The following is a 26,865-nucleotide window of genomic DNA, read 5'->3' as shown; positions in this document are numbered from 1 at the left end:
CTAGCCCTTGGCACAACCAGGAGCTTCCAGGCTCATTAGTGGAACAAAATGGATAATAGAGGTCCAATCTTATTATAGCTGGTACATTATTACAAAATCTCTGCACATTAGAAAGGCTGCTAAGCACAAGTCTGTTACCTGCTTCATTCAAGCATCTGTTGATTCTGCAAAATGCTGGAGGGAACCCCCAACACTGCTGTTCCTTTACAGTTTGTTGTGATGGTGTGGGTTGTCCATTTCTTACCTGACAGAAGGAGTGCCCATGTTAGTGACATCGCTGTGCTGAATTGTGTTTCATCTTGGACTTCTGTGGTGGAGTGTGTTTTTCTGGTGTGATGTAGTAAGAGAATATGTGCTTTAATGACAGGCAGATTGCATGCTTTGAATAAATGTCTTAACCTCTGGGGGCTTCAATTTCCTTGTCTGTAAAGTGAGATCATCATTAGCCACTATCATTAGAAGTGAATGGAATCAGGTGTGTAAAGATTTTCCCCATCATAGGTATCCAGCTCTTTCTCCATCTTCTGTATCGGCCCCGTGGTAACATAATGCAGCTCGTGTGCACGTCAGTTGAGTGCCTACTATTTCATGCAAGATGCTGTGGAGAACAGAGATAAGCACAGGATGACTCCACCTCAAACTGTTCCTGCTGGACGTTTTCAGTAGCCTCAGAAAGTGCATGGTAAAGGGAAACCAGATCATGCTGGGCACACTACCATGCAGAATCCTCAAAACACCAGAAAGCTAAGTTGAAAGACAGTCAAAAAGCCAGAAGGAGTATCAAGCTCATCAGGCCTGGGAGCAGTCAGAAGGGGGTGTTCATTTGTTCTCTCATCCACTTGATCAGCAAACAGGGCATATTGTGCTACCCAAAAACAGGAAACATGGGAGGTTGGGAGGGAGGGATGCAGCTGAGAGTTAGCCCTGAAAACTCCATGGGCTAGTCAAGCAGGGAGAGGGCTGCTGCTGACCTTCCCCAGGGTAGCTGCCGGCATGAGCTTCCAGGTGAGACAGCCTGGACTGAACCTGCCTCTGCCACATCTGAGTCTCGAGGCAGGCCTGACTGTCCTGGGCTTTGCTTTCTCACCTGAGAAAGGGGACTCATCTTATTTGCCCATTGGCATTGATGTGAGAGTCACAGTGGTGGCGTGGAATCCCGTCTTGAGTCTTCCCTCTCTGCTTCTGCCCCAGGAGCCATCTTTTTGGGCTCAGGCTGTGTGGGCCCTACATGTTCAATCACTCAGGAGCCACAGCTGCCTGCTGCCTGCTGCCAGCACCCTGACTGGCTGAGTCCCGAGCCTGGCAGGGCAGGGTGTGGTTCTGCTCGACTGTCAGAGCTGAGGCCATGGAACATCAGGCCTGCCTTGCAGTCCCAGTGTTTATCGTCCCAAGTCTCAGCCTATTTGTTTTGTGACCTTGGAGACATCAAAAACCTCTGTTTCTTCATCCATAAAATTGAATGTCAAAATATTGACCTGCCTGTGGGGTTTTTTATGAAGAATAACTGACCCAGAGGATGGCAAATCTTCTTTGTTAATCAGAAAGGACCAAACTGCTTAGCAAGCATGAACTTGAGTTTTAAAAAGTGTTTGCTTGTTTGATGTGTTCCTCCCTCCCTCCTTCCCCAGAAGTGCTTGGTGCTGGAGGGATAGGAAGGATGTGAGGGAGAGCCTCTGCAACCACCCATGCCCTCTGGGGAGCTGGGCTGAGGGAACGGACCTCCCAGAGGCCACCATGGTGGTATAGGGCAGCAGCACCTCTCCCCATTCCACTTCCCAGCCTTCGCTGCTGATCTTCTCACTGCGTACCCCGCCTGGGACACTGGGGGCCCCTGGGCAGCAGGCCCCAGCCCTATCCTCCCATTTGGTAGACTCTTTACCCTTGGGGTTTTATGGATCCTCTGAGGGCCTAGCCAGCCCCAGGACCACCCTATTCCTGCAGCTGTGGATGTGGAGCTTGGGCCCAGGAGGAGCTCCCCAAAAGAGGGCCTATGTGACTTGGCTCCTTTCAGTTACTCTTCCCACTTGCATTGAGGCCTCCCACATTCCAGGCATGGCGCTGGGCACTGCAGATAGAAATGGAAAAAAACAAAGCAAAGCCTGGTCCTCATGGAGGTTCCATTCCAGTGCGGGAGTGACAGCCAGTGATCAAAGGGATGCCAAGTGGTGGGAAGCTCTATGATGAAAAACCAAGTGGGCAAGGTGCTAGAGAGTGACAGGGATAGGCCAGTGCCTGTCTCTTGCTGGGTGGCTGAGGAGGGGCTCTGATACAGTGGCATCCAAGCAGGTATGGGAAGGAAGTGAGGAAGAGAGGAACTGCAGGTGCAGAGGCCCTGAGGTGGGAGCATGCCTGGCACATTCAGGGAATGGGAAGCAAGGCCCACATGACTGAAGGGATGTGAACAGTGGGTCGGGGTCACAGCAAATAAAGTCAGAGACATCACGGGGGCTGTGTGGCACTGTGAGTCCTGGAAAGGACTTCAGCTTTTACAGAGTGAGATGGGAGACCAATGGAGAGCCTGGAGGCAAACCCCAGGGTCACATCATCTGTGTTTTTCCAAGAACAGGAAGAATAGGCTGCAGGGGGAACAGGCTCTTGGAAGCACAGGCTGCGGGGGAGAGGGCAACAATCCAAGCCAGGTGAGGCTGGGACCAGGGCAAGCAGTGCAGGGACAGGAAGGGGTCAGGCACTGGACCTACTTGGAAGGTAGAGCCGACCCTGTCTCCTGATGGCTGGTTATGGCTACAAGAGGACAAGGAGAGTCCGGGTGGGTGGAAGCCCCGGCTTTTCCCCTAACATCGGAGCGTTGCCCTGGAGAAGCAGAAGGCTGAAGGAGACTAGGTTCTGGGCGTAGTAAGCTGGGATGCCTGTCAGCCATTCAAAGAGGCAGTTGGGTGTAAGTCTGTATGCTCCCAGCTCTAGTCTCCACCTCCCCTGGAACTCAGATGTCTGTGTCTCTCTGGCAGCCTCAGAGACAGCTCCTACTTGCAGAACTCCCAGCTCCCCTCCCCTGAAGCTGGCTCCTCCCTGCTCCCACCTAGCATGAGGCAGATCCTCAAACTAGAAACCTGGGAGCTGTTCTTTACACATCAGCTGTTCTTTACACACCAGTCTCTTCTTGTCCCCACATCTAGTCTGTCACCACCAAAATATGTCTTGAACTCTGAGTATCTTCCTTGCTAATTTCCATGTTTCCTTTCTTATTTCTCTACCTCCCCTGAATCTCTTCTCCAAACTGTGTAGCTAGTTTGCATCTTTTAAAACCACAAACTGGCAGTGTCATTCCTCTGCCATCCCCTGTGCCCCACCACTGGTGGTTTCCTGGTGCTTTGTCCCCTGGCAATGGTGGCTGGCCCATGTCTCCAACCTGCTGTCTCCCTGGACCACCCCACCTCAGCCAGCCCTGCCACCTGCAGTTCCATTGGGGGCCTGGTTCTTCCCCTGCCCAGGGCCTTAGGCCTGCTCTGCTTTTCCCTCTGCCTGGAATCCCTGTGGGTGGTTTGTTACCGATCTGGTCTTGGCTCCAATGCCACCTCCTCAGGGAAGTCCTCCCTGACTACCCACAATGAATTAGGTCTTCCAGTTGTTCGCTCTCATAGAGCCTCATCCTTTTTTCTCACAGTACCTCCCACAGTTTCATAATTCCTTATGTATTCAGTGGTGATCTAATTAACATCTTTCTTCTCTAGAAGACAGCAGACTTTATAGAACCCAACTGTCTAAAACTATCTGTTTTGCTCGTCCTGCTGGCATTCCAGAGCCTGGGCCTGGTCCTGAGAGAAGGTTGCTACCCACGTGTTGAGAGAATGTGCCTGTGCCACCTCAGCTGCGCCCCGTGGACATTAGCGAATGTTTGAGGAGTGAGTTACTCAGTAGAGGGAGAGAGGCCCTCAAAGTTGGCTAGAACATAAATGACTGAAAGGAAAGCCTGTTTTTCTCATTCTTAGGTTGGTAAAATTATCTACTTTTCTTTATCTCTGGTGTTCTAAATGGGTCTTCTGTTCTGAAGCATCCCTCAGTGAGCGTGGGCTCACTGACCACCCCGTGTGGCAATGCTGTCTGCATGCGCCTGTGAGAACACACGGGAGTGCCACGCTGCCCTGTCCCCATCTTTATCTGCTTCACAATTTCCTGTCTAGGCCCTTAAAATCTTGATTTGCACAGTTATTTATCTTTGTGCTCTTCATGGTGCCCTGGGTAAGGCATTCTTTATGATTTCAGTCCTGAGAACACAAGCCCTGTTGAAAAGAGAACATGCTTTGAATAAAGCCTGCTTGACGTTCGGCTTGATGGGGAGGAGGAGGGGGATGGGGCATCAGGGCAGCATGAGGCCCCTGGCCACCCTCTCTCACAGGAAGGCTCATAAACACAAGGATCTCACTCAAGCCCCGGCAGGTCTGGAATCTCAGCTCGGTGCTTTGCCAGGTATGATTTTGCCACAAGGGGCATTTCTCTTCCAGAACCTGATGCAGTCACTCTCTTCAGAGGGGCTGTGCATTTATCTAGACCTGTCACAACCAGGTTTCTCAGCAGCTCCTGTGCTGGGCACTGAGGATGCAGCATAGGGAGAGCACAGTCCTTGTCTGGGGATTTAGAAGGGAAGAGATGCACATTTGATAGGCCAAAATTAAGAAATCCGGCAGTGCCAAATGTTGGAGCAGACGTGTATCAATAGGGTGTCTTGGGCCTTATTGGTAGAAGTTGATTTATCTACCTAGCAAAGTTGAACACCCATTCACCCTGCAATCCAGCAGTTCAACTCCCGGAACTGTGTCCTTGAGAAGCCCTTGCACATGTGCCCATGCATGATCCTTGTGACAGAAGAAATTCATTGCAGCATTTTCCAGCAAAGAACTGGAAACACCCTCAGTGCACATCAATAGGAGTCCAGCTTGTGCTAAATACACAAGGTGCAGCAGATGGCATCGGCAGCAAATGAGCTGCAGGTGCACACACTATGTGCACAGATTTTTAGTATCATAACTGGCACGATGCCTCATTCATACAGTTCAGAAACTTATACAACAAAGCAAATTAGTGATTAGGAATGTGTACTACATATGTAGTGAGCCTCTACACAATCATACACACTTGTGTATAAAAAGAAAGGGAATGCTGTGCGCCAAATTCAAGGCAGTGGCACCCTCCCGCTGGGGCAGGTGGGAATGCTGAGTGGGGAGGACCACACAGGTAGGTATGAGTTATCGATAATGTAGTTCAGGGGCGGAGGGGGCAATGAGCTCATGGGTGTTTCGTATATAATTTAAATCTGTCAGCGCACAGAGGCAGGGGCTGACCTGTAAAGCAGTGGTAACCAAACAGTGAGTCAGGTTCCGGTGGTCAGCTGTGTCTGGAGTTATCAGGGAAGCCCTTCTAGGAGGTCCGTGGGAGCAGGGGTTAGGGATGAATGGGAATTTGCCAGTGGAAGAAATCCCAGGGAGCAGCCTCAGGGGCAAAGCACAGAGACATTCAGAAGCACAGCGTTTACAAGGAATAATTCAAGAGTCACTTGGCTACGTTTTCAGGGTTGGGGAGAATGTGGGGCCGAAAAGGCTGTGGAGTTGGGCTGCGTGGTGGAGGCTTCCTGGTGGCTGAGCTAAGGAGTGGGGGCTTAGCCCTGTGAGTGAGGCTTTTCAGCAGATTGCCTTGTGGGGCGGTGGAGGGGGTACCAGGAGACCCCCACCCATCACAGGGAGTCCCCATAGAATTCCAGCTGACCAGAGGATCTTCCTGCTCATGGCAGGACCATGACAAGCTTTGAAAGCCATGAGGTAGACGATGGGAGCCCACATAGGAGGTGGTGACAAATAATTGCTTTATCAGAGAAACGTTTTAGAAAGCCGCACAGGCTGCTGCAGGCGCCTGGGAGGGAAGAGTTGTGACCTGGGCCCCACCTCACTGGGCAGACGACGCTTAGTGTAAGGTGATACTCTCCAGTGACTCTGAGTAATGTTCCCAAAAATCTCATTCTCCTATTGCCTTTTCAGACCATTTCAGAGATGTTTTCTGTTTCTTTGTGATTGATCTTGGCTGTGGCTTTTGACACTGTGCGTCTCACTTTCTCTGCCCCCTGACCTCTGGTTAGGTAGTTAATGATCTTTAAACAAACACTTGAGTATTATGGCTCTCCAGGAAAGGTCCTGGGCTCATGGGCCATTAGCAACACACTCTCCCTTTATCCAGGGAGAAAATGAGTGTTCGTACACCCTGACTCTGTAGACAGGGATGCTCGCAACCTAAGTGTCAAAATTCTCTTTAGTTTAACTATTTTTGATGGCAGGTTTTCTGAAATATGTTACATATTTCTCTGCTTCAAATCCATGAACACAGTTTCCTCTCATCTCAGAGACAGTGGATCATAGGTAGGAATGTTCGTTCATTTCAGGAACTTTTATTGGAGACTTTTCTATGTCTGTTCCTGATTTACAAACTGTGAATGCAGAAATCTGCCCAGTATAGTAGTCAGTGGTATTTTAGAAACAGAGATAAGATCAGGTTACTCCTTTGCCTAAACTCCTCCAGTGACTTCCGGGCCTTGCACTCTACTGTGGGGCCCGAGCCTTGACCTCTGTATTAGTCCGTTTTCACGCTGCTGATAAAGACATACCCAAGACTGGGTAATTTATTTTTTTAAAAAAAGAGGTTTAATGGACTCACAGTTCCACGTGGCTGAGGAGGCTTCACAATCATGGTGGAAGGCAAAAGGCACAACTTACATGGCACCAGGCAAAAGAGAATGAGAGCCAAGTTAAAGGGGTTTCCCCTTATAAAACCATCAGATCTAGTGAGACTCATTCACTACCAGTATTGGGGAAAGCACCCCTACAATTCAATTATCTCCCACCAGGTCCCTCCCGCAACACATGGGAATTAAGGAAGCTACAATTCAAGATGAGATTTGGGTGGGGACACAGCCAAACCATATCAGCCTCCCTCCCTGCTGTCTCCCTCCCCACCCTTGCTGCAGCCCTCCTGCCTCGGTGTATTCCCAGACTCACCAAGCTACTGCCCTCTTAGGGCTTGCACTTATCAGTTCCCCCATTTAGAGCTGTCTTTCTTTGGGTCTTCACACAGCTGCCTGCTTCTTATGCTAAGGTCTTAGCTCAAATTCACTTCTGCGAGAACTTCACCCCACCCAGACCTTCTCTATCACATCAACCGGCCTTGTTTTCTTTATAGCATACGTTGTCTGCAAATATATGTATATAAAATTATATTAATATATATTTGCATGCATGTAATTTATATATTAATTTTATATTGATATGAATTGAATTAATATATATAATTTTTCCTATATAGGTAATTTTGTTGTTGCTGTTGTTTCTAGATATTAAGCTCTTTGGAAACAGAGGTCACTGTATTTCTTCCCCTAGAACAGTGCCTGGCACACAATAGGCACTCTGGGAATATGTGTTGAATGAATGAAGAGAGATCCTGCCCTAGGCTACCAACAAGCCAGCAGGCAGCAGATACACAATAGACAGTGACCATGCAGCAGGCTGTGGGATTCAGAGGGGCTGGGTTACCACTAAGGAGTCAGGGACAAGTTCTGCCACTGGGAGTTGGGACAGGCTTTCCAGAGCAGTGGTGTTTGTCCCAGGCTTTAGAGGGCAAATGGGCACCGCTTGGCCAGCTGAGCAGCTGGGGAGGGCATTCTGGGGGGAGGAGGCAGGCAAACCTGGACAGAGGGCTGAAAAATGCTAGCATGATTGATGGAAGGGAAGAACTTGGAGGGACTGGAGCCTGGATTAGAGCAGGGGTGAAGGCAACTAAGGTAGTCAGGGATTTGGCTGCTATGACCCCTGCCTTCCCCACAGAACAGTAAGACTTGGAGAGTGGGGCCCTGGCCCTGCTTTGCTGGCAACCCTTGGCCTTGTGCTTTCAGTGTGGTACCTGCTCTGGTCCAGGAGAGTGTGCCTGGGCCCCAGACCCCCCTTGGCTGGTCCTCACGGTGCCTGCAGGTGGTGGTAAGCACAGGATTCTCTAGCTGCAGCTCCCCTCTCCTCCCCACAGCCCCGAGGCTTGTTGGTTTCATGTGCTCTCTTGCTTACTCCCCATCAGGTGGTAAAGAAGGTGAAGTCCATGCAGATGTTCCACATGCCCATCACTTCAGCCATGCAAGGAGATCGGCTGGGCATCTGCGTCACCCAGTTTGACCCTAAGCTGCTGGAGCGCGGGTTGGTGTGTGCCCCCGAGTCCCTGCACACTGTCCATGCGGCCCTCATCTCTGTGGAAAAGATACCGTATTTCCGGGGGCCCCTGCAAACCAAGGCCAAGTTCCACATTACAGTGGGCTATGAAACAGTCATGGGCCGGTTGATGTTCTTCAGCCCTGCTCTGGATAATTTTGACCAGGAGCCTATACTGGACTCCTTCGACTTCTCTCAAGAATACCTCTTCCAGGAGCAGTACCTGTCCAAGGATTTGACACCAGCAGTGACAGACAGTGATGAGGCTGACAAGAAGGCTGGCCAGGCCACAGAGGGCCATTGTCCTCGGCAGCAGTGGGCCCTGGTGGAGTTTGAGAAGCCCGTCACCTGCCCTCGGCTGTGCCTGGTGATTGGCTCCAGGCTAGATGTGGACATTCACACCAACACGTGCCGGCTAGCCTTCCATGGCATCCTGCTCCACGGGCTAGAGGACAGGAACTACGCCGACAGCTTCCTGCCCAGGCTGAAGGTGTACAAGCTGAAGCACAAGCATGGCCTCGTGGAGCGGGTGAGCATGCCCTGACCTGGCCCCACACCCCTTCCCCTCTTTCTCAGGCAGCCAGGATCCATGGCCTGACATCTGTGATGAGAGCCAGAAAGGCCCTCAGAGACCTTCTGGTGCCAACCTCTGTAGTTTCTGGACAAGGCATGTGATGCCCAGAGTGGTCAGGTGGCCACAGTTCTCTCAGCTGGTCAGTCACAGAGCCAGGGCCAGCACCTGGGCAGGGGGACCCCCACTGTACCCAACCACACCCGGCTATCCCACCCCCGCTTATTTACATGGTAGATGTGGCCCCCATGGGTCTGAGCAGGTCTGGGCTCCCCCACAGCCAGTGTCAGATGGCAGCAGTTAGCACTGGCTTCCCTGGCCTGCTGCCCTGACCAGGCCCCACACTCTTGCCCTTGGTGGGCACTGTACCTCCATCCAGCTGGGATCTGCCCACGTGCCCCTGCAAGCTGCTCATGTCCAGAGGGAATCACTGCCCATCAGTGGTGCCAGGCCAGGTCTTTCCTCGCCTGTGGACTGAGGAGAAGGGGCTAAGGGTGCCAGAGAGCAAGAGGAAGGAAGGTACAGGAAGCTGACACAGTGGGAGGTCCAGCCCCTGGCTACCTAGGATGCCGGAAGTTCACCATCGCTGGATGCAGGCCTTAGTCATGTAGGTGAGCCAGTCTAGTTGAAGTAGGATGAGGCCCTGGCTGTGCCTTGCTGTGCGGCCCTTGGCCTTGTGCTTTCAGGGTGGTGCCTGCTCTGTCCCAGGAAACTCTGACTGGGCCCTGGGGCTCCCTCGGCTGGTCCTGTGGTGCATCAGCACCTGGGCCCAGTGCTGGGTGGGATAGGCCTGCCACTAGGGTGGACAGAACATGGTGGTCTCCCCAAAAGTAGTGGAATCACCTCCTCCCATGGGGCATCCATCCCCAGCAGCTGTCCACACAGTGCTGAGTGGGAATCCATGCCCATTGGGCCTTGAAGGCAGGATGGATGGACAGCCAAACCTCACCGTCTCTTGTGGCTGGCTCCCTGGCTGTGGGTCCAAGCAGATCAGCAGTAGCTGTACCGGGACATGACTGGGCTTTGACTGGCTTAAAAAGCACGGAGTGCTGGCAACCCCACTGTCGGGGGCTCAGGCTCCTAGCAGGAGGGTTCTGCCCTGAGGCTTTCAACAAGGGCCTCAGTTCCTCACAGGAGCCTGATGAGGTCCCCTGGGCTTAGTGCAGGTGCCAGCACAACATCTGGCCCATCCACGGTGTCACATGTGGTGGGCTTCCATCGCCCACCCTCCGCTCCAGATCTCCGTCCACAGGTTTTCTCCTCTGGGAGAAAATCCACTGGTTTTCTCGTCTGGGATTCTCTGTCACTGCAGCCCCTTCCCCTCCCTTTCTCCTTGTCTTAGGTTCTTCCTGGGTGCTCCACCCTGGCACTCTTCTTTTCCTGCCCCTGTACCTAGACCTGCCCTCAAGTGGGGGACTGAGGAGCAACCCCTTCCTCTCCCTTCCCCAGACCCAGAGCTTGGACCCTTAGCTCCGGGGGGCTGCTGGGGCCTGATCTCAGGGCTCCATCAGCCTTAGGTTAGGCCAGCCCCAAGATGCTGATTGAAGATGAAGTTGATGAAGTGTGTGTCACTCATTTGTCTAGCCTGATTTATTAGCAGTGTTTGGAGTATAATTATTCTATAGTAAAATATCTATGAGAGAGTAATATCCCAATTGGTGTGGCTCCTGGGTCTAATTGCTCCCACTCAGGCCTGTCAACAGCGGTGCAGCAGTCACTTCCTTTGAGAACTGGGAGGGAGGGTCTGTGAGGAGCAAGTAAACATATGGCCGCAATGACTCATGCCTCCGAAGAGCTGAGGGAGGGGCCAGGAGACATGCCTGGCCTATGTCCTGCCACCAACCTGGGGCATCCCTGGGGCCACCAGCATTTTCCTGCTCAGTCCAGGGAGGCTGGAAGTGGAAGCACAAGAACTGTAGGCAGTCCACAGAAGCTGAGTCCAAATCCCATATAGACAACCCAGAGGAGAGACAGGCTGTCTCCAACCAGGGACAGCCACACAGGGTGACTGTGGATGTGTGCAGAGGTGAGATCCTATGAGCCCAGGGCTTTGGTCGAGGAAGAGGGGCTTCCTGAGGCTCCACAAGAGAGGAGAGGGCATGGGTGCCCAGGCTAGGAGCAGCTTCCCCAACTCGCAACCCCCTGAGGCTCTAGCTGAATGGGCACCTGCCTTAATGCTAGGGGCTGGCTGTAGGCTGGGGCTTCTGTGCCACATGCTCTCCTCTGGGCCCCAGGGCAGGAATGAGCCTGCCTCCTGCCTCCCTCCACTCTGTCACCACTCTATTGATTAAGCATATACTATGCGCCTTTACTAGCTACATACTTTATTTTGAAACCTTTTAATAACCCTGAGGAAGAGGTCATTATTTTTCCTATGTACATTTTTCCCCAATTAAATCAATCAAATTATGTGCAAATATTTAGGAAAAGTAATACGTGCACATGGTAAAAAATTTCAAACAAGACAATAATTATTCAGTGTAAGGAAGTTTTCTTCCTACGAACCCAGGTCCCCTCCCTAAAGGCAGCCAGACTGGAAACCAGCCCAAGAAATGTGAAGTGACCTGCCCAAAGTCACAGGGTAGTAAAGCTGGAGTTTGAACTCAGGACTAGCTGGTCTCTTTTGAGTCATGAAATTTCCACTTTGTCAGACAGATTCTTGCCCAGTGTGTCAAAAGAGTCTGCGTTCTCTTGAAAAGCTCGAATCTCCTTGGTGGGAGACTTTCCTTCCTGGTAAGGTGGAACTTGGAGATCATGCAGAGTAGGCTCAAGCCCTTGCTGTACCACAAAACAGCTGTACGCCTTGGGCAGCCATTTAATCTCAATTGTTCATTCCTTTGAAGGATGGTCTTGACCTCATCAGGTTGTTTTGAAAGAGCCATCATAGCTTGTGGCTTCATATGTAAGAGCCAACTCTCATCAGGTGAAGCAAGAAGGTAGTGTTCCTATTGCAGCTCGTGAGTGATTGGCTGAGTTTGTTCCAAAGGGGCAGCCCTGTTTGCTTTGAGTAGGCCCCAGATCACCCAGAGATTTTTCAGATCATCTTGCTTGACCAGGGGCTTGGCCATCCGACAGACTGGTCCAATGTGCAAGCCTGGGCTTTACTCCCAGCCTTACCACCTGCTAGTGTGAAAAGTTGAGCAGACCATGAGACTTCCATGTTCAGTGGGAATTTTCACAGTGCTGCACCAGGGTTAGATGAAGGTGAGATGGGGGATTGCACATAAGGTTCTGAGATCAGTGCTTGTCTCCTACTGCATCCTTATTGTTTTATCATTATTAATGTTTAAGCTCTTAGAGTCAAAATAATAATGCCTAGAGCGTGAGTCCACTCTTTTCCCTGGGACTCCATTATTTCTCTTTGAAGCACAGGAGCCAATCCCCCTGGTCCCTATCAGGAGCCACTCAGTTTTGGTTGAAGAGGGAGGGGCTAAGAGTCAGGTAGGCTCATGGGTGTCGTTATCCAGCGCAGGAGCCAGAGAAGTGCCCTGTGCTCTTCTTTCCCCGCTGTGCTTGGCTGACTCTAAAAATTCCTGGGCACATCACAGCTACTAGTCAGCTTTCTGGACATGTCTATTCAAAGAAGTTTCTGGGAGATCAGAGAATCTTGAAAAGGTGAAATCCAGTCTCTTGGGCAGAATCTCCACCACCATGGTGAGCCAGCACCCAGCCTTTGCTCTGTGATTCCGGGCAAGGCCAGCACATCTACTCTGCAAGCACAGTTAGCCTTCTGAGAACCTGGGCTTGGGCCTCTGAGCTATCTCAGTTCATCACGAAGGGAGACCCTGGCACTATACCTATGTGTTGAGTGAGAACTTTCCGCCAGGGGGGCTTAAGGCATATAGGCCTTCTGATCCCATTTCCTATAAAGGCATCCTTCATTCATATATTCAGATGTTTACTGAGCTCCTACGTTTGTGCCAGGCACTGTGCATACAACAAGATAGACAAAGTTCTTGTCTTCGTAGGGGAGGCTAGTAGTGAACGGTAAATTAGACATTTTCAGGTTATAATAAGGTCTAGAAAGAAAATAACAGCGTGATGTAAATATGTGATGCTGAGGACAGTTATTGGAATACAGAAGATGCTAATTTCCAAGCCTGTCCAGACTGTTTTTATTTCCTGTGCTCTGCATCACTGGCTCACACTGGAAGCTGGTCAGGTACCCTACCAGTTGTGGCTTAACTCATTAGTATTACATTGAGCAAACTATGGCCCATGGGCCAAACCTAAGCAACTGCTCTTGCCCCAAATCTAATAATCTTAAACAAGCTTATTTTCTCTGGATTCTTCTTTCAGCTGCTTCGATCAAACACAATTTAATTAACTTACCATTGGTAAATGGCTTTCCTTGCTTGGCTAACAAATGAGCCACCCGGAAACCTACTTTGGTTGCATCCTCATTCCCATTTTTTATTGTTTTGCGTGTCTGCTATGATGAAATATACTGTTTTAAGTTTTCTCTTTTTTGACATTGTTTTTATGTGAGTTGGGAATATTGTGATGTCAGTGTATCTCGTATTCTGTTAACACAACTAATAACAAACTCAGCACTTTGCCATGTAATTTGATAAAATAATAATCCATACCCACTGCGCCTTAAAAGTGTGACATTTGAAGTCCACTTTTCTTGTTTTCATGTGATGGGTATGCACCAGTAATAAATAAATAAAATGTGTCACTGGGTGAGGTACTGCAAGTTGTAACTATGTTACCACCATCTGTAGTTTACTGAGCACCTCATCAGGTCTCAGACTCAGCTACTCAACTCTGCCACTGTGACGCAAAGGCAGCCATAGACAATATGTAAACAAATGGGCATGACTGTGTTCCCATAAAACCTTTTGTTATGAACATTGAAATTTAAATTTTATATAGTTTTCACATGTAACAAAATAATATTCTTTTGATATTCTCCAACCCATTAGAAAATATAAAAACATTTCTTAGCTCACAGGCCATACAGAAACGTAGCAGGAAGAATTTGACCCTTTGGCTATAGTTTTCCAACCCCTGATATAAATGGTTAATAGGGCTCTTAGAATGAGCATCCTGCGAGGAAAATGCTAATAATTATCTGCAGCTGAAAGCATTAAACTCTCTCAGCAGTCCTTAGGAATTGGGCTTTTTCTTGGGTGCCCACTGTCTCTGTGCTAACACTGGGATGCATATACTACTTTATGTGCTGTATTTTTTATTATTGGATACATTTGATTTTTTCACATAAGTCCACGTGTACTTCTATAAGAGTGTGACTTGTAATAAAGGGTTAATGAAGAAAAAAAAAAGAAGAGGGAGCTTAGATTGGTAGAGACATCCAGAGGTCTCACCTGAGTGGGAGAAGAAAAGAAGTGAAAGTGTTCTAAATGGCTAATTTTTCTGGGGAGAGGGTTTAGGAAAGACTACTAGAACATATAGTGGTAAGTAGCTGGTATCCTGTTTCAAAGTAAAAATATAGAAATATGTGCAAGATTTTGAGTACAGAGAAAGGGAAGGAAACTATATGAATGCAGTGAAAATGTAATAGCACTTTCACATTCTCAGAGGAGAAACTGGAATGAATTTGATTAAACCAACAAAAATAAGGAAAAAAGAACAATGTTAATAAATAATAACAGAAGGAACAACATTAAGTATCAGTCATTACACTAAATGTGAATGGCCAAATTCTATTTAAATGCTAAGGCAGAGAGATTGGGTTAAAGTGCAAAATCTAGTTAATGCTGTTTATAAGAAATACACTTAAAGCGGAAAGCAAAGGTTAAGAATAAGAAGATGGGCAAAAAGTAAGTATGAATGGTAATATTAAATTCAGACAAGGTGACATTTAAGACTAAAAATACTGACAAAGGTAAAGAAGGACATCATATAACGATAAAAGGCTCGGTTATAAACTTGTACACACCAAACATAAAAACAAAACAGTAGAAACCTAGGGACAGCCTGATAAAAAATGGAATTATAATGATAAGGTGGCACTTCAGAGTCCATATTTTAAAATCAGGCCTACTAGACATAAGGACAACGAGGCAGAATATAATCAATAAGCTTGATTTTTAGATAAATGTAAACTCTTACACTCCTTAAATAGAGTATACGGTTTTTTTTCTATGCCTGTGGAACATTTACAAAACTAAATATTCAGCAGTTGACATTAAACAAATATTTGTAGAACATCTACTGTGTGTTGTCTTAAGGGCTAGGGAAGTAACAGTGAATAAAAAAGACAAAATTCTGCCCACATGGACCTTAGGTTGTAGTTGTATTTGTGGCCACAGAGAGAAAACCCTAATAGATTTTAAAAAGTAAAATCATGAACCACTAAAATGAGAAATAAAGCAGTTATATATAGATATAGGCAGATATGGAGAGAGAGAGAGAGAGATACAAAGTGTGCGTGTGTGTGTGTGTGTGTGTGTGTGTGTGTGTGTGTGTGTTCATTCTTTCACATATTCTAGTAAATTGCTCCTCATTTGGTTAAGGCTGTTTCTCATACTATCATAGAATGTTGAATCTCTTAGTAATAAAATTTTTCTCTTTTTCAGTGTTCTTTCAATCTTTTGATTACTTTGCAGAGAAAGCTTTAGATTTGTTCAAAGGTGTCTTTAACAGTCCTCTATTACATTCTAACCTGCTTTTTAACAAATGGAAAACAAGGCCAAGATTCCAGAGCCTTCTAGTAGCAATAGTATGTAACTACGATTATTCTTTGGGGTTTTTTTGCATTGTATGTACTTTTACGATTAGCTTCCTCTGTTTATGGTTAGTGACTCTTTTCTTTAGGATGCTATATAAAGTCTCTTTTCCAGGCAGATGTAAAGAAATATATTAGGTAAATAGTAGGTCAGGTATGCAAAGATCTGGCAAAAATGATGTGGGGTGAAGGATATGTAAAAGCTGAGGCTTGGAACCACTGGCTCCTGTCCCCAGGAGGTTACCTGCATCTCAGCCAAATGCAGATTCAGACCAGCTGCTCCTCCTTTAGTGATCCAAAGCCTCATAGAAAACTGGGTCTTTCTAGTAGAGGACAGAGACTCATGCCTGCATCAGAGGAATATGCAGAGGGCTAGGAGAGGAAACAAGGAACTCTGCCAAGGTGGGAGGAAGTAGGCTGGTGAGGGAAAAGCACAAAGTGGTGACCTTTTAAGTGTATCTTGTAAGACTGGAAGGTTCACTGCTCAGACACTGGGGGCCGTGTGGGGAAACAGGAAGGAGGAGGAGGGGCATTCCAGGTCCAAGGACTGCTTCTGTAAAGCATAGAGGCCAAGCAATGCCTGGCCCTGGGCATCTGGGAGGGCAGGGGCAGGGAGCTTAAAGAGGCAGGCAGGGCCAGCCATCGAAGCTAGGCCCTTCACTCTGCAGGGGAAGTAATGCAGGTTGGGGGCTATGGGGGGTGTTCTAGGTCACCTGTGCTAGAGAAACCCTTGGAGCAGGGCCAGCCCAGGCAGCCTAGAGAGGGGAGGCTCAGCCTCACTCACCTACCCTTTTGTATCCCAGTCTCGCCGTGAGGCTCTGGTCACCTGGTCTGTCTGGAGCCGCAGAGCTCAATGGTCTGGCAGCCACTCACCCTATGGAGCCAGGCGTCTCCACTAGTAACAAATCACGACTTTTCAGGACTGTGTGAACATGAAGGAGGAGGTGAGGGTCTGGAACTTAGGACAGTGAGTGCTCTGCAATACCTGCTGGCTTCCACAGCAGACTTCTCACTGTTACCACACCCCAGGATGCCATCCTCACCTCACCAAGGCACCACCTTCTCATGGGTCTCACCACAGCCCTCTTTGCCCCTGGCAGCATGCACAGCTCCACCCCAGTAATTTTCTGCAAAACAAAGGGGGTCCTGCCAGCTCTTACTCAGAAATCTCTTTTAGGTCCACACCACCTGTAGGACAAAGACAATACCCAACCTTAGCATGTTAGCTGGCTGGCAGTTGGGTCCCAGGACATGGCAGGTATATGTGCTATATGTAACATGCTGAGTACTCCACCTGGCACAGAATGGGCCCTGGGTAAACAGTGGGTATCATCGGTACTATTTATTTGGACTTTCCTCTGGAAATGCAGATGCCTGGGTTCCCAGCTAGGGTGATAGCAGATGCCATCCCCCTCCCACAGTGGTGGGATAAGGCCAGGCGTGCCAGCCATCCTGGGTCTGGCACCCACTGGCGCCGGTCAGGGAAGGCCTCAGGGCTGGGCCACAGGAGCTGGCAGCATCGGCCCAACCAAGTGTAAACACGCAGACGCCATCAGGAGCACTCGCCAGCTTTGAAGTCTGAAGCGGTGCTGCCTCCTGGCTCCTGGCTCTGACCCACTCCACTGCCAATGGCTTGTTAAATGTGCCCAGGGCACCAGGGAGCATGCTGGCCTGGGGTGCAGGCTGGCTCATGACCTGCCTCTGGCACAGCTTGGGCCCCATCATTCTCAGCAAGGATGGTCTGGCAGGCTTGGTGGGCCCTAGCGGGTCAGCTGCAGGGCCCCTCGCCCTTGCAGGAAGCCATGCTGTGGTCTAGCTGGTCACTGAGCCTGTTCTGCTGGCCCTCACTCCCCTGGGTCCCTGCCAGAGGGTTGAAGGCCACATTGGCTCCCAGGCTACTTGAGAAAACAGAGGTTCCCCTGAAACAGAGGTTGAGAAGCTCTTTGCCCAGGGAGATGATCAAATGGCTGCCCTCGTATTCTGGTCCCAGCCCAAATCCTCAGCCTTTCTTCTGACTTCCAGTGTCAGGGTGTGATAGCTAAGTGTCTTGCTTGGCTGCTGGAGTCCTTGTTCACCTTCCTTTGAAAATTGCTTTTTTTGCCCGTATAGAGACACGGAGTCAGGACAGCTTGACATGCTGGAAAGAGCCAGTTCTGGAAACTGATGGACTGAGCTGGGCACAAGCTCGATGTGGCCATGGGCAAGTCACTCTCCCCCAGAACCTGTTTCTTCTTTAAAAGCTGGTCAGGCGTTGATGAGACCTGGGCTACTTCAGGGCCTCTGCTCTTCCCACCACACCAGACCATGGCCTGCACTGAGGAGGAGACACTGTCCGTGGGGAAAGTTTTCTGATGATACTGGAACAACACCATCATCCTAGGGCCCCTTCCAGAATTTGTCAATCCTGGTGGCTTTCAAGTGGCCTAGAAGAGTTAACACCTCATTTTTAAGGGACTCATCCATGATCAGGCAGCCTCTGAGTTCTTCCCATTCCTCATTGGATCCAAGGACTGCTGGCTTCTGTCCTCTGAGAAGACTTTGCTAGTGGGGTGGGTAAGAGGGAGAGAAGCAGAGAGCTGTGGGCAGCTCCAAGCATGTGGTTGGTGTTGAGTACATGTTCTGTTCTTCTGGCTTCTCTTGGGCAGATTAGATAACTGGATCTTGTGATTTCTGTGCATCTGAGATCTCCTGCACCAAATGCTGTCTTATTCTTCTGCTTCTCCCACAATTTGACATCCACTAATTGAGATTCTTTCCTCTGGGTCATCATTCTCTGTCAAGTCTTAGGTGTTATCATCAACATCAACACCCCTGATCCTAACAACAGCCTTTTTCAAGGAGGAAACTGAGTTTCAGAGAAGTCCCTCACTCAGGGTCATAGAGCTGTAAGAGGCAGAGTCAGAAGTCAGGCCTCCCAAGCCCTTCCTGTCCTGCGCACATGGTTCTCCTCGCCACAGACCTGGAGTCGGCACAGGGCTCCATTTCATGGCATGTTTGCCTGCCTTCCTTCGTATCACTTCTACAATTTGAATTAGAATGGTCACTTCACAGCTTGGGCAATTTCCAAGCCTCATCATAGGAGCCAAGCCCTGAAAGAGAGAGACACACACGTGTAATGACATAATTATGTGCACCAGCAGCCAAGTCCCTGCTCAAAGGCCAGGGACAATGGGGACCCACCTGGCGTGTAAGCAAGCGCCTGGACTTCCATGTGCACAGTGACTGCTCCTCAGGAGCTCAGTCCCTCCAGTGACTGAAGGCTAATAAATAGAGCAAATTATTCATGCAAACAGTGAGAATCCCCACTTAGAGCCATTGTTGTAACTGTGCTGGCCTGGATTCAGCATTGTTCCCTAGAAGCAAGGCCTGTTGAGCAGATCCCACATGCATTGCCTTTGGTTTGACGTCACAATGATTGATTTCAAAATGAAAACCCTCCAACTGTTCTCTGAAGGTCTTTCCTCATTGGATGTGCTTGTGTCTGATCTCTGAGGTCTCTTTCCTTTAGCTGGAAGAATCTATAATTTGGTGAAGAACCCAACCATCACACACGCATGCACACACCTTCTAGTGATGGACAGGATAAAGCAAAGCCATGTTCCCCCATCGTCACCTCCTGACACCCGGACAGATCATGACCCCTGGTCTTCCTGAAGTTCTCCAGAGATGTAGGCCTCACAGCATCCTTTAGGAATGTAGGAGCTGTCTCCCTCTTTCTAGCCAGACTTCCTTCTGATTAAATGAGGTTTCATGCAGCTGACAATCACTGAGTCCTCGCCCCCAGTACACACAGCGGTAATTTCTGGAGGTGTAGGTTTTGGAGATGCAAAAATGTGCTCAGACCAGCTCCTGCCTTCCAGGACTGCCTTCCTCTCCTCCCCCCATCCAGCTGGTGAGGCTGGCATAGACAAGCTACTGCTGTGCTGAGAGACAGGCACACAGGCTTCTCTGTAGCCAATTCCCAGTGCAACCCTCTGCCCAGTTCTGAGGCCGGCAGTCTCTTAGAGGGGGCCTTCCATTAGTCAGCGATGTCTTCTCAGATCTGCAGGTGGCAGCCATTGAGTCTCGGGGGTGCACAGGCCCTGCATCTGCTGCTCCTGTAGTCCTGTGTGGTGTGTCTGAGAGAGTCCTAAGGGAGGGAGAGTGGTCTGCCCAGGGAGGGGGCAGGCAGAGGCCAGACCAACAACAACTGTTTACAAGTGCTCCCCTGCACCCATTTAAACCTCCAACAACTCTGTTTCCCTATATTATAGATGGAGAGATGCCTGCACCCACAGAGGTTAGGCCTCTGGCCAGGTCCCTAGGCACCCAGACTTGGGATTTGAATGCAGTGGTCTGGCTCCAGAGTCCAAGTTCTAATCTGTGATGTAAACAGTGCTGTGCCTTTTCTCTTCTGTTGTCTCCAGTGTGCCCATTTTTTTCCAGTTATGGAGACCTGTACAGTAAATCCTCACTTAACATTGTCACTAGCTTCTTGGAAACCACGAGTTTAAGGGAAAGGATGTATAACAAAACCTATCTATTTTTTTCATTCATGTTATAACAAAATAACTTTGATGTATATTCAAATAACTTTGAATGAAGCAACATTATTTAAGGGCCTGCTGTACATTATTTTGTTTAAAGTAACAGTTTCTAAGAACTTATGATGACATGAAGTAAAGACTTTACTGGAAATTGAGTATTTGGAATTCATGGGAAGGGTAGTTTGCCTCTTGGCCCCTATAACCATAGGTGGGGAAAGTTTAGCCTCCCTCCAACAGCAGTGCAGTCCTTCTCAGTGTGGCAGGGGCTGACTGGGCTGGAACATCTTCCTGTGATGGTGAAGCGTTTGGGCCCTACTATAAGTGCTGCATCTTGAGGGCCAGGATCTGCCCTCTTTCCCTCCTCTCCTCCTCCCTTCCAAATAACCTGGTGTGGGGTCTGGGGTCCCTGAACTTGGGGATTGTCTTCTGCAATGACGGGGTTTCCCACAGCTGGGACTAGCAGGGATGGGGCTGCCCAGTGCCCCTGGGCCGGACTTCTAGGCCCATTTGTGTCCAGCCAGTCATGACATGGCTCTGGTGAGCCCAAAGGATGGAGAAAGTTGTCTGGGCTCATTTGCTGCTGTGGCACCTCCTGGCAGACAGGGCCCAGCCCTTCCTGCAGCAGGAAAAGCACCAGCCTCTGGATCCAGACAGTCTGAGTTGGAATGGGGCATTGCCACACTCACTAGCTGCGTGACTTTGAGCAAATCATTTCACTTTACTGAGCCCCCTGTTCCCGACAGGGCTTTCCTAAAGATTAAATAATGATGTGGGGACACCTCACCCATGACATGGCTGAGGACACTGCTGCTCACCTGCTGCAGGGAAAGGGGTGAGAGAGCAGAGTGCCAAGGATTGGGAAAGTTGGAGGGAGATGGGATTTACCTGCTGACTTCTCTCTGCTGCTCCAGCCTCCCCTCCCCTGGGGCAGCCATGCCCAGAGTGCCAGTGTCCTCTGTGGGACCGACACAAATGCAAAGACCCACCCAGCTGCTGTGAAATGACAGTGTGGGACCACTAGCAGGCAGAAGACGCCAGCACTCTTGAGACCACACGGGGTTCCTGAATGTGTGCAGACGTCCAGCTCCAGCCCTCACGGCGCCTCCCCCACAAATGGAACTGCAGACACAGAAGTTTGCAGGAGAGTATGCTTCACCCACTCAGCGCTATTGTGTCTTCTGGCCAAGCCATAAAACAAGAGAGCAGGAGTGACAGAGACACTCCCTTTGAACTTGAAATCCTTTCTAAACTGCCACTCCAGCCCCAGAGGCCCTCCTCAGAAGGTCAAAAAAAGCCCACTCACTCCTCACCTTATCCCGGATGCTTAAAACAATATTGTGGGAATGTAGGTCAGTGAACCGAGCTGCACCACACACCAGCAGGATTCTGGGGGCCAACCAGCCTGTGTGCTGGCCCACTAGGTCAGATGAGAACATAAACAAGGAACACTGGGAACCCTCAGCTTCCCCTGGCCCTAGTCCTTTGTTTATGTAGCACTTAAACTAACTTTGGAGTCGTCTCTGTCTGGCATGAAAGCCCTGGAGCTTTTTGAAGTTCCCCTGAAGTTAATAAAATTAGTCTGCCCTCATTGCAAGACCCTGGCTTGGGGAAAGATGGATCCTCTGCTGTCTTTGTGGCATTTAGCTTTTTAAAGTTAATATTTTATAACCAAAAGAAAGGAGGGGGCAGGGGAGAAGATGCAGTAAACGTGTTCTGGAAGGCTAATAGGTAGCATGCCTGCCATCCCAGGCTCTGATTACCCTGGAGCCAGGCCTCCAGGCCCACTGGGAGGCTGGGTGATGGGCCTGCTGTGTTTAGCATGAGGGAACCAGCACTGGGGACGTGAATTGATCTGTCAGTGTGTTCTCCCAGGTAGACAGGAGGAAACTAGCCCAGGCTGGGCTGTTGGCTCACTCTCAGATGAATCGTGTCTCCCAAGGACATATCCACTTGAGTAATGTATTTCTACCCGCTGGCATCTTCCCCTTGATGCCATGTGTGGGACTAGTGCAGTTGGCCTCCTCACACTCAGTGAGCACCCGTTCACCAGGCCTGTGGTGGGTCAGGGCCATGGGAGGTGCACAGAACCCTTTCCTCGCAGAACTCCCAGTCCAAGGAGGGAGACAGATAGGTCAGCTGTCAGGGATAAGACATAGTGGCCAGGCTCTCAGAACAGAGGGATCTTGGCCTCAGTCCTGGGGGCCAAGGGGAGAGGAGGTGCCTGCAATGTCGGGGAAGCTGTCTGAAGGAAGAAATGCCCAAGGTGGGCCTTGGGTGGGGGTAGAGTCCCCGGTGCACAAGCTGGGACTAGCATTACAGGAGCACCACACAGGCAGGGAGGGAGGCATAACAGAGGGGCATGAGGACCCTGGGGATGATAGATATGTTCATTAGCTTGATCATGGTGATGGTTTCACAGGCATCATATACATGTATATGTATACACATACTTAGACTTATCCAATTATTTACTTTTAATATGTTCATGTTATTGTGTATCAGTTATAGCTGAATGAAGCTGTTAAAAAAAAAAAAAAAAAAAAAGCCTACAGGCATGAGTGAGCCTTGCAAATGTACCAACAACTACAACCACGTATTCTTGCAACATTTACTCACACATTCAAGGAATAGATAGTAAGCGCCTGTTTTATGTGCAGGGAATGTAGCTATGGAGGAGAGGGACATGTTTCTGCCTGGAGCTTGTGCCTGGTTGGAAGCAATAAACAAGTAAACAGATAAGGTTAAAGGTATAACGTCAGGTGGCGATCAGTGCTTTGAAGAGAGACAGGGCAGGATGAAGATTGGAGAGGAGTAGGGGCTGGAGTACAGGAAGAGGGAACCATGGGCCACAGGGGACGCTGTAGGCACCAGGCCTTGATTTGAGCCTGCTCTGGGCCAGGCCCTGCTGGGCACCAGGGGCTGCACAGAGATGGGGAGCTCATAGGATCTGTTGCTGAGAAGTGCAAAGGCTGTGGGCTGTGGGGTGGAGGGAGAATTCTGTTATTTTCCTCTAGTACATGTGATTGTTCACAGCTACAGGCCTGTTTCATGGTAGGCTCTTATAGGAATAAAACAAGAATATTAATATCAACATGTTGAGAACTTTCTGCTCTGCTAAGGACACCTGCCTGTATTATCCCTTTGGTCCTGGTGGGGCCTCTTACAAGCTGTTTCTCTGAGAAAGTTGTAAGCTGTTAGTCCAGGGACTGTGCCTTTTTTGTTTCTTGGCCACTGCAATGCTGGAGGACAGGTCTTATATCTCAGTCAGATGTAACCCCAGGGCCTAGCTATGCAGAGGCCTGAGTAGTAGCTCTTTGGGGTGACCACAATGCATGAGAGCTGATGAAAGCTGCCTGGGTGGGGACAGGGGGCTGCAATTGTCACCCTTGCTGGACCAGAAGCCATCAAAGGAAAATGTTCTGTCTTTGGAGAAGATGTCAGGAGAGGATGGGAGGTCCGCCTGGTGTGTGGGTAGAAAAAATGCACTTCTTGGTTTGTTTTTACATTTTTAAATTCTATTAACTTATTTGAAAACAGGTGATGCATTCATGTATTTCAGTAGCCAAAGATAGAAAAGGTGTACGGTGAAAAGTCCCCAGGCACCCTGCTCCCTTTCCTGGAGGCATCAGTTTCTCCTGATTCCTTCTGTGTATCCACCCCTGCCCTGCCCCCATCCATACACAGCCTGCAACATGCCCTTTGCCTCGCACTCTGCTTTTTAACGTGAAACACAATACTCTAGTTTTTGTATCTGTCCATACACACTGCCTACTCTCCTCTATGGTCACATCGTCATCTCTGGAGGCCGTGCTCCACTTCTTGAACTCAGGCTGGACTTCTAAATCATTGTCAGCTTTTGCTGCTGCAGTGAGTGACCTTGGGTGGATCTCCCATCCTCTCCTGACATCTTCTCCAGCAAGCACATCAGCGGGATGCATTCCTAGAAGTGAAATTGATGGTCCAGATGGTATGTGCATTGCTCATTTCCATAACAGCTGCCAGACTGGTGGGCACTTCTTATCATGGGGCCCAAGTTTGCTACTGGAGGCAGGATCTACAGAGCAGGGGTGGGGTGAGGAGTTGGGTGGGGCAGGCAAGGCCACCTGGCCATGCTGCCATCCCAAAAGCAGTACCTGGGCTGGAGCTGCCAGAGACTCAGAAGGGAGGGAGTGACACTTTCAGTTGCTGATCAAGCCTCTAGGGAGAAGGTTCAGGATGAACATTGCTCATGGTGAAATCAGGGCTGCACCAAGCTGACTTTTTCACAGATGTGTGTGTCCCTCCTCTCAGCCTAGGCACCCACAAAGAGACAGCAGTGGCCAACGTGGCCAGCAGGAGGTATGAGCTCTGCAAAGGCCTGGCCATGGCCAACAGGGGCCAGGGAAACGAGCAATTCTGCCTGGACTGAGGGAGGGCGTCATGGAGGAAGGGAGGTAGGGCTGTGGAGGAAAAGTGGGCCAGGCCAAGACAGGCTTCCAGGCACAGCTAGAGTGAGCAAGAGTAAAGCCTTGGGCCACCATACATAGGGGTGTGTGCCGCGGGTGGGAGACAAAGGCCAGGCTCTCAGGGGCTCCTGTGGGAGGGAAACCAGAGTGAGGAGGCCAGTTCTAGAAGGCCTTGGATGCAGGCTCAGGAGTGGCCTGGGTGACTGTGACAGCTTCAAGGAGAGTGCTCTGGGCAGGTGCCCTTGGGACAGGCTGGGTCATTGTGGCCCCCCAGGGGTGGGAGGGGGCCTGCAACAGGGGCTTGAATTCAAAGCTACTTCTACCCCCTGTGCTCTGTGACCTTGAATAGATGACAGAAGTCTGCCGTGCCTCCATTTCCTCATCTGTAAAGTGGCGCCACAGAGCTGCTGTGGGGACTGAGGTGCTATCTGCGGAAAGTGCTCACAGCATGCCTGTTTTGAAGGGCCCGTTGTTACAGTGGCAGTTGCCAGTCTCAGGTTTCTGCCCAGCTCCCATGCATTTCGTTATCTGTTAGGTGGGCTCATCGCCGTGCTACCCCCAGGGTTCCTAGAGCGGGCAGCAGCCAGCCATGCCTAGGGCCCGGGAGAGCCGGGGCTAGGCACACAGTCACAGCTCTTTCAGTGTGCACCACTAATGCCCTCTCTCTGTGGCTGGGTGTGTGGGGACAGGCTATGGATGACTACAGTGTGATCGGCCGCTCCCTGTTCAAAAAGGAGACCAACATCCAGCTCTTCGTGGGGCTCAAGGTGCACCTGTCCACTGGGGAACTGGGCATCATCGACAGTGCCTTCGGCCAGAGCGGCAAGTTCAAGATCCACATCCCAGGTAAGTGCAGTCACTTCCTCCCAGTTTAGGGACACCGTGCAGGGCACAGAGAGATGGCAGAGGCGGTGCCAAGGTGTCGCTCCTTGGCTCAGGTTCCTATCCTGCCTTTGCCGAGACACGGGGTGATTTGGCCTGCATGGCAGCATGGCCTCTGGCTGGGAAGCCAGTATGGGTTCTAGGAAGAGCCTGGATGTGGAGTGAAGATCTGGTCTGAGCAGGGTCAAGATTGGAGTCTGAGTTCCCACTGTACCATTTACCATCTGAGGGGGCCTTGGGCCCGCCCCTTGGTTTCTCTGTGGAGGCGGGACTAAGATTGAGCTTACAGGCAGTTTGGAGAAGAGCAGGTGAGGGAGACTGCTGGGGTCCTGGCATACCATCCTGGCACGTGGTAGGGTTTCCAGGGATGTGAGTTATCACCCTCTTTTGCCCAGCACAGACCCCCAGGCTCAGCACCACCTGCTGAGTTTGTGCTGGGGCCTGTCCATGGGCTGGGTCAGAGGGTGTGTGTTTGCTGCTGGAGAGCCCTTGGATTTTGTCAGTGAACTCATCCTTCAATCACTTGTGCATTTATTCAGCCTACACTGCATCATGTTCTTCTGCGTCGCAAGCATTGTGCTTGGTGCTGGGGATATGGAGCTTACAGTTGTAGGAAGGTACAAACAATAAACATACTAAAGAAAGCCCTGTCAGATGGCAGTAGGCACCACGTAGAAAGATAAAGCAGGGACGGGCTGGAATTGCTGAGCATGCTGCTTTGGATAGGATGATCAGGGAAGGACAGAGGGAGGGAAGGAGCCACATGGGTAGTCAGGGAGAGCATGCCACAGCGAGGGGGAAGTGAATGTAAAGGTCCTGAGGTGACAGTGAGCTTCAAGTGCATTTGCAGGTCAGTTGTTTGGCAGAAGCGTGCTGAGCAGAGAGGTGTGCAGGACACAGGCCAGGGCTCATACTGTGCACTGGGGACCGTGGGAAGGACTAAAGCCTGTGTTCATATGAATGGGCCATGAGCCACTATCTTTTTTTTAGAGACAGGGTCTTACTCTGTCTGTGGAATAGAATGCGGTGATGCAATCAAGGCTCACTAAAGCCTTGACCTCCCAGGCTCAAACCATCCTCCTGCTTCAGCCTCCTGAATAGCTGGGACTCAGTTTGTGTGCCACCATCCCCAGCTCCCCACTGTCTTTTATCTCCTGTACAATTGTACCAGATACAACCAATCCAGTACAATTCTGTTGTATTTCATAATACAGTAAAAATTATGAAAATTTTCAAACATGCAGCAAAGTTGAAGAATTTTACAGGGAACACCTTTACCCACTCCTGATTTTATATTGACATGTTACTGTCCTCTACATAACTCCAGGACTCAAGGTTAATCCTGTGAGGATGGAAAGCTGTAGGGAGGTTTGGATCAGGGGAACAACCAAGGTTAGTTTATGGCTTCTTGTGTCAAATCTCCTAAAGAGAAGGTGGTGCCCTGGCTCCAGCTGGAAAACAGAGACCCCAGCTGCCTCGGTGTTCACAGGTGGCATGAGCACCCTTCCCTCTCCTGACAGCCTTGCCAGGGAACCCTTTCCTTTCAAAGTCCTTC

The 26,865-nt window shown here is 49.9% G+C and overlaps 1 protein-coding gene across 5 annotated transcripts in view; it reads left to right on the top strand.

Annotated features, from left to right (window-relative positions):
- Positions 1-26,865, top strand: part of EEFSEC (eukaryotic elongation factor, selenocysteine-tRNA specific) — a 260,797-nt gene that overhangs the window by 185,226 nt on the left and 48,706 nt on the right. For 4 of the 5 annotated variants that reach the window (XM_002813162.4, XM_063721707.1, XM_054551283.2 and 1 more), the window contains exons 5-6: positions 8,065-8,721; positions 25,118-25,274. In XM_002813162.4, the coding sequence (XP_002813208.4) occupies positions 8,065-8,721; positions 25,118-25,274 (814 nt within the window). The remainder of the gene's footprint in view (positions 1-8,064; positions 8,722-25,117; positions 25,275-26,865) is intronic. The other variant, XM_054551284.2, reaches the window with a different exon arrangement.

This window comes from Pongo abelii, chromosome 2 (assembly GCF_028885655.2).
Source record: "Pongo abelii isolate AG06213 chromosome 2, NHGRI_mPonAbe1-v2.0_pri, whole genome shotgun sequence".
Lineage (NCBI taxonomy): Eukaryota > Metazoa > Chordata > Mammalia > Primates > Hominidae > Pongo > Pongo abelii.
The sequence above is the reverse complement of the archived record's forward strand: the minus strand, read 5'-3'. Positions and strand labels throughout refer to the sequence as shown.